General features: G+C 32.6%; 1 protein-coding gene across 1 annotated transcript; it reads right to left on the bottom strand.

The window, feature by feature from the left end:
- Positions 1-2,841: 2,841 nt before the first annotated feature.
- Positions 2,842-3,608, bottom strand: LOC102991822 (swi5-dependent recombination DNA repair protein 1 homolog). Its single transcript, XM_055078670.1, has one exon. It carries the CDS (start codon positions 3,538-3,540, stop codon positions 2,842-2,844), a length of 699 nt encoding a protein of 232 aa, XP_054934645.1. The 5' UTR covers positions 3,541-3,608.
- Positions 3,609-8,261: the final 4,653 nt, after the last annotated feature.

The raw sequence follows: 8,261 nt of genomic DNA, 5'->3' as shown, positions 1-8,261 counted from the left end.
ATACACAATAAGGTCCTACAAATTAACCAGAATATAAATCCACCAACCCAATAGAACAATAGGCAAAAGATCTGTTTTATAGCCAGCTGTATTTCTTTTTCTTAAAATTGTTCACATCCTTTGCCTAGATGACCACTTTGTTGTCCCAATAACACATAGCTAAATAGTTCTCGTTTTACCTACGGTTATGTGATTATCACTTCATAATATGAATTCTCATACTTGCGAATCTGTTTCTGAGTTCTTTATCACAGGACACTGATCCATTTGTGTATTACTACACAAATGCTCAATTATTTAAATTCTAAAGGTTTATGTAGATTTGTGTGTGAGAGTTTTTTTCCTATTGAATTGTAACTTACATACCATAAAATATGCAATTCTTAGTTTTATAGCTAAAATGAAGTTTGACCTATATATAAACCTGTCTAACTACCACTCAGATTAGGATATGGAATATTTCCAGTACTCCATAAGAGTATCTTATGCTCCTTCCCTGTCAATACCCTTGAAATGCAACCGCTATACTGATGCCAATCATTTTTGCCTGTTTTTGAGTCTCACATATATGGATATCACATACAGGATTTTCTTTGTTTGGGTCTCTGTCTGCTCAGCATTATGTCTCAAAGATTTATCCATTTCATTACATTTAGTACTTTCTCATTGCTATGTAGAATTCCACTGTATGAAAAAGCACAGTTTATTGATCTATTTTACTGTTGATATACATTAGCATGCTTTCGATTTTGGAGATATTGTGAATAATCCTGCTTTGAATATTGTTGGATGTGTTTTTGATGGATATAAGCAATTATTTATGTTGGAAACATACTCAGAGATTGAATTGCTAGGTCATAGAGTATAAATTTATTCAGATTTAAGAGACACTTTCAAACAGTTTTCCATAGTGGCTATAACAATTTAAACTTCCTAAAAAGTGTATGAGCGTACCAGTTGCTCCACATTAACATCAGCACTTGGTATTCTCTGTCTTTTAGGGTGGGGTTGTAGTGGTATTGACTACGGTTTTAATTTGTGTCTCCCAGATTGTTGATAATACTGTACAGTTTTCCATCCATTTATTAGTGATTTGCCCATCCTCTTTTGTGCTGTGCTTGTTTAAATTTTAGCTCATTTTTGTGAAAATCACCTAACTTGTATTTAGTGAACTGCCGGAATATATTATATATTCTGTATAGGATTCCTTTGGTAGAGATGTACACTGCAAATATCTTTCTCATGCCCTTGGCTTGCATTTTTGCTTGCTCAATGTTGTGTTTTGATAGGGAATATTTAAGCTTCAATTTATTATATTTTCCTTCTGAGTGATTGTAAATTGATACCGTATTTTTAATTTCATTTTCTACTTGTTAATTTCTAGTGTCTAGAAATACATTGATTTTTGTGTGTTGATCTTGTTTCCTGTGGCCTTGCTGCTGGGCTCACTTATTAATTTAGGAGGTTGTTTTTGTTTTGTTTGTTTTAGATTCCTTGGGATTTTCTATGTAGATAATTATGTCATCTGGAAATAGGGACTGTTTTATTTCCTCCTTTCCAATTCGTGTGCCTTTTATTTTCTTTTATTGCCTTTTATTTTCTTTTATTGCCTTATTGTGCTGGCTAGGCCTTCCAGTACTATGTTGAACAAGAGTGGTAAGAGTGAGCATCCTTGGGACTTCCCTGGTTGTCTAGTGGTTAAGACTCTGCACTTCCACTGCAGGAGGCATGGGTTTGGTCCCTGGTCGCAGAACTAAGATCCTGCAAGCTGCAGGGGGATAAAAAAGGAGTGAGTATCCTTGTCTTGTTCTTGAATTTAGGGAGAAATCATTCAGTCTTTCAACATTAAGTATAATATTACCTGACAGTTTTTTATATAGATGCTCTTTATTGAGATGAGAAAGATCCCCTTTATTCCTAGTTTGCTCGGTGTTTTTATCACAAACAGGAAACAGATTTTGTCAAATGTTTGGTTTTGCACCAACTGATATGATCATATGTGTTTTTTCTTCTTTGGCCTGTTGATATGGTGGTTACACTGATTGATTTTTGAATATTTAATCAATTTACATATGTTTTAAATTCCTCTCAGCAGTGTTATAGTTGTCAAGGTAGAGATCTTACACATCGTTTATTAGGTTTATTCCTGTGCATTTGATGTTTTTGTTTGTAAATGGTATTACTTTTTAAATTTCTTTTTCTAAATGTTTATTATTGGTATAATTGGTATTATTTCTGTTGGTAGAAATAATTTTTTTTACATTTTTGATTTTGTATCCAGCAACTTGATAAATTTACTTAATAATTACAATAGTTTTTTTTTTTGTTTTTTGGGGTTTTTTGTGTTTTTTAAAAATTTTGAACATATGAGTTTAATTACCTGCTAGACCATCCAGATGGAAATTTGTGGTAAATGGGTGGAAACAAAGGAGAGGCATAAACTTAGGAGAGGCAGGCATCTTCAGACAAGTTTAGGTTTAGACATACACTAGATGGACTGTTTTTTAACATTTAAAATAAAACTTTTACCACAATAAATAAAACAATGTATTAAAACTCACTTCCACAGTTGTTCAAATTATTTTTTTAATCATGATTTAATTTTTAAATTTTTTTCACCTTTCTTTAACTGTCAAGTTTTCTTTGGCAAATTTATTCAAAACACTAAATTTTCATTTTACAACCTAGTTTATACTTATATAACAGAGGCCCTAAATTGATCCAGGTTCACCAGGATACCTTCCTCTAAGCCCTAATGGTTTACATCTTCCCTTTAAAATGTATAAATATCTTTTAATTACATTGTCATCCACAAAGACATTCTGGAGAAAAAATTATGAATTAAACACCTATAAATTCTTCTTCATTTCTGTTATAGTATAGCAATTTATCATCTAACCCATAGTGGTCTATCATCTGAGTAAGGCTTAGTTTCTTGTTCTCCTCAGACATAGCTGACTGCAGCTCATAAAGCAACAGTTGACTACAGCTTCTCCACTTCTTTATTAACATCTGTAACTGAGACAGGTCATTCTTTGATCTATACATTTTGACTAGTTTTAGCCTCCGAAGAAGGTCTTCTTTCTCCTGAATCTGCTTCACCAATTTTGCTTTTTCTTTGTTTAATCCATGTTTGGGAAGATTCTCATTCATAAAGTCATTCTGGAGATCACTGCATGACTCAGAATCAAGTGATTTAGATGCACATGCATCGATATTCTTGAAGGTATTTTTCAAATATGTACTTTCTTCAAATTCACTGTCTATGTGTTTAAAATTTTCTTGAAATTCCAAACAGTTTTCTTCTGTTGAAGGTGCTGGTTTCTCTGAAAAGGTCTGATCATTTTCTTCACTCTCTACCTTAAGTCGTTTTACCACACAATAACAAGAATTAAATGAAGATCTAGTTTTCCTTAATCGTTCCCTAAGGGTTGCACTCATAGGCTGTTTTCTTGAACTGCTTGTACCGGGAGATGGTGGATTGGCACCAGCCTGTGGAGTGCTAGGTAACACCACAGCTGCGTCTGGTGGACTTTCCATCTTGAAATCTTGCTTTACTTTCCTGTCTGCATCATCTTCGATTAAGCAGCGAAGAGACCCCAGCTGCTGCCGGCCTCCCTGAGTCTCAGAGCACAATAGTTTTTCTGTAGATTCTTTTTTATTTTCTAGGTACTCAATCACATTTCTGTGAATAAGTACAATTTTAGCTTTTTCTTCTTTTCTACTCTTTATTTTTATTTGTTTTACTTGATTTATTGCACTGCTTAGGATCTCCAGTACAAAACTGAATAAATGTGATAGTGGACATCCTTGATTTATTTATGAGATCAGTGGGAAAATATTCAATATTTCACCTTTGAGTAGGATTTCGATGACAGATTTTTGGGGGGTTTTTCCCCCATGTTCGAAATTCAGAACCATTAAAAAAAGTGTCCTTTAGCCCCATGTAAATTATTAAGACCTGCTACTGTAAACTCAGAAGACAGTTTTAAAAAATGACCAATAGAGAATAAGTAAAATAATTTACTTTTGATTATGATTGAGAATGTAGCCCATGTTTAAAGTTTTTTAAGTATTTTAAATCAAAGTAAAATTTTCATAGATAAAAATCCACATGTATATAATTATGTATATAATTAAATGAATTATAATATACTCATATATCCAGTACCATAATCAAGATTTAAAACATTTTTATTTCCCCCTTGAATTTTGTCATGCCTCCTTTCAGTCACTACACACAGCATATAGACAACAATTGTTCTGATTTCTGTCATGGTTTTAGTTTTGTTTGTTCTAAATTTTCACTTACATGGAATTGTAGAGCATGTATTCTTTTGTGTTTTGGCTTATTTGCTCAGCAAAATATTTTCAATGTACCATAAATACCATACATTTTTATTTATTCATCTATTTGATGAACATTTAAGCTAAGTTTGAAGGTGTTATAAATAAAGCTACTATAAACATTTCCATACAAGTCCTTTTGTGAACCCAAATTTTAGTTTCTGGTGGGATAATACCTAGGACAGGAACTGTTGAGTTATGATGGATTAAGTCTATGTTTAACTTTATAAGAAGCTTCAAAACAGTTTATCATACTGGTAGTGCTGTTCTCCATTACCACTAGCAATATATGAGTTCCAAATGTTCTGTATCCTCAACAACATTTGGTGTTAGTCTTTTTTAAATTTATCTTTTTCTTTCTCCTTCTCCTTCTTTTTTGTAATAACCTCTTCATCCGATTAAGGAGGTTCTCCTCTATTCCTAATCTCCTCTGGGACTGTATCATTTATAGGTGTTAAATCTTATCAAATACTTTTTCTGCATTTATTGAGAAACATATAATTCTTATTAATTTTATTAATGTGGTGAATTATATTGGTTGATGTTTTAACAAATTTATTGAAGCACAATTTACATACCTTAAAATCACCAATTTTAAATGTACAGTTTGATGAGTTTTAGGTACACCGTTGTACAACCACTATAACAAACTATCACCCAAAATGTTTCCTTGCTCTCCCTTGCAGTTCATTCCTATTCTTATTCCAGACTCTAAGCAACCTCTGAAATGCTTTCTGTCTGTGTAATTTTGTTATTTCTAGAAATTCTATATAAGTGAAATCATAAAATATGTGGCCTTTTGTGTCCTTTCCCACATGGCAATGAACTGAGGCCTCCTGCCAACAACCATGTAAGTAAGCCATCTTCAAAGCTGATTATCTGGTCTCCATCAAACCTCCAGATGACTGTAGCCTCAGGTGATATCTTGACTTCAGCTCCATGAGAGACCTTGAGAGCTATCTGAGCAACTCTCAAACGCCCGATCCATACTATGAGATAATAAATATTTTTTGTTTCAACCATTAAATACTGAGGTAATTCATTATACAGCAATAGAAAAGTAATACACTTGCATTCCTGGAACAAGTCCAGTTGGTCATGATTATCCCTTTTACATAACCCTATATTCAATTTTCTTTTATTTTACAAAGAATTATTGTTTAGTTTCATGAAAGATAATGGTCTATAATTTTCCTATCTTGTAATGTCCTATTCAGTTTTTGGTATCAAAATTGTGCTGACTCATAAAATGAATTGGGAAGTTCCCTTAACATTTTTATGACCTGAAAGAGTTTTTGGAAAAACTAGTACTTTTTCTTTATTACATATTTAGAGGAATTCAGGAATGAATACATTTAAATCTGAGGTTTTCTCTAGAGAAAGTTTAAAAATTACAAATAGAATTTCTTTTATAGATATGGAACTATTCAAAAATTTTTTCTTCTTATTTCAGTTTTGTTAACTTTTGTTTCTGCAGGAATTTATCCATTTTATTCTGTCAAATTCTTTGCCACAAAGTTATTCCTAATATCCTCTTATCTTTATGTTGTAGAATTCTGGATATTCATAATTAGTGCTCTCTTTTTTCCATCAATCTTTCTATGGATTTATTGATTTTAATAATCTCAGCAAAGAAACTTAGACTTTGTTATATTTCTCTATTATATGTTTACTTCCCATTTTACTGATCTCTGCTTTTATCTTTATTATTGCCTTCTTTCTACTTTATTTAGGTTGATTTCTTATTCTTTTTCTAGCCTCAAAAGTTGGGAGCGTTCATAATTTATTTTCAACCTTTCCCTTTTTTTTGTAATACATACGTTTAACATTTAAAATTTCTCTCTAGGCACTGCTTTAGATGTTTCCTACACGTTTGTATATGTAGTATTTTTTTGGCTATTTTTCAATTTAAAATATTTTTCTAACATTCATTGTGATTTATTTTCTGATCCATGGGCTATTAAAAAGTGAGTGCTTAACTTCCAAATCTCTGGAGAGTTTCTAATATCTTTTGTAAGATTGATTTATAGTTTAAATCAACTGTGTTCAGAGAATATATTTTATATTCTTGGTATTCAAAGTGTGATTCATGAGCCCAATAACATCAGTATCATTTGGGGGCTTGTTGGAAATTAAAAATCTACATTTTTTCAAGATCCTGGTTGATATCTATGCTGACTAAAGTTTGAGAAGCACTACTCCATACTATTTCAATCCTTTGAAGTGTGTTGAGGCTTGCTTTACAACTCATCTTATAGCCTATTTTGGTGTTCCATCTGTATTTGAAATAGTTCACATTATGCAGTGGTTCAGTGTGCTGTTCTATAAATATTTATTAAGTCAGGATGGTTAATCATACATTTCAAATCTTTTATATCCTCATTGAGTTTTTGTCTCCTTATTCTATTAGTTCTTGAAAGAAGTCTGTTAAAATTTCCAACGATGTTTGCGGATTTGTGTATTTCGTCTTTTAGTTCTATTAACTTTTGTTTATATATTTTCAAATGTGCGCTTAGGTTCATACATTTTTAGAGCTTTTTCAGCTTCCTGTTCACCTTTTTATCATATGAAATTTCCTTTTTAACCTTTAGTAATATTTTTTTCCCTTAGAGTTCTATATATTATACACCTAGATTCCTTAGAGGCCTATATTTTATATATGTAGCTTTTTTTTTGGATTAGTACTTGCATCTTATGTCTTTTTCCTTCTTTTTCTCTCAGTCTGTCTTAACTTTGTATTTAACAGTGTTTTTTTGAGACAACAGAAGCAAGAAGAACTACAATCCTGCAGCCTGCAGAATGAAAACCATAATCATAAAAGTGTTTTTGTGTAAACATAACTGGCCTTTTAAAAACATCTAGTCTTTTAGTATTTATCTTTTTTTTTTTTTTTTTTTTTTTTTTTTTGCTGTACGCGGACCTCTCACTGTTGTGGCCTCTCCCGTTGCGGAGCACAGACTCCAGATGCCCAGGCTCAGCGGCCATGGCTCACGGGCCCAGCCGCTCTGCGGCATGCAGGATCCTCCCAGACCGGGGCACAAACCCGTGTCCCCTGCATCGGCAGGCGGACTCTCAACCACTGCGCCACCAGGGAAGCCCAGTATTTATCTTTTAATTGTAGTTTTCATCCATTTATATTTAATGCATATACTTAGTAATATACCTGAGTTTAAATCTACCATCCTTTTATTTATTTTCTGTTTGTCCATTCTATTTCTTTGTTTCTTCATTGCTCCTTTCTTGCCCTCTTTTGGATTAACAATTTTTTTTAAATTTAATTTTATTTTTTTGGCCACGCCATAAGGAATGCAGGATCTTAGTTCCCCGACCAGGGATTGAACCCGTGCCCTCTGCAGTGGAGGCATGGAATCTTAACCACTGGACTGCCAGGGAAGTCCCAATTTTTTTTTATTTTTAATTTTTTTCTCTATTAGTTTTTGAGTCATATGTTCTTTTATTATTCATTTAGTGGTTACCAAATAAATGACACTATGTCCCTTGACTTGTTAAAGGGACTTAAATTAATACTTTTGCCACTTCATGAACAATGCAGGAAGTTTACAACAGTTTAATTCTATTTATCTCCTTCTCATCTTTTTTTTCTTTTGTTCTTTTCTTTGGCCTTGTGGGATCGTATTTCCCCAACCAGATATCGAACCTGGGACCCCAGCAGTGGAAGTGCAGAGTCCTAACCATTGGACCACCAGGGAATTCCCATATCTCTTTCTTATCTTTTATGTTATTGTTGTCACACATTTTATTACTACTTATATTTTAATATCCACATGACATTATTATTATTTTTATTATCAGTAAAGATTCATTTATATTATCTACATATTTATCCTTTCCCATGGTCTTTATTTCTTCCTTCAGTTTCATGCTTCAATCTGAGATCATTTTCATTCAGTCTG

Source organism: Physeter macrocephalus, chromosome 16, assembly GCF_002837175.3.
Source record: "Physeter macrocephalus isolate SW-GA chromosome 16, ASM283717v5, whole genome shotgun sequence".
Lineage (NCBI taxonomy): Eukaryota > Metazoa > Chordata > Mammalia > Artiodactyla > Physeteridae > Physeter > Physeter macrocephalus.
The sequence above is the reverse complement of the archived record's forward strand: the minus strand, read 5'-3'. Positions and strand labels throughout refer to the sequence as shown.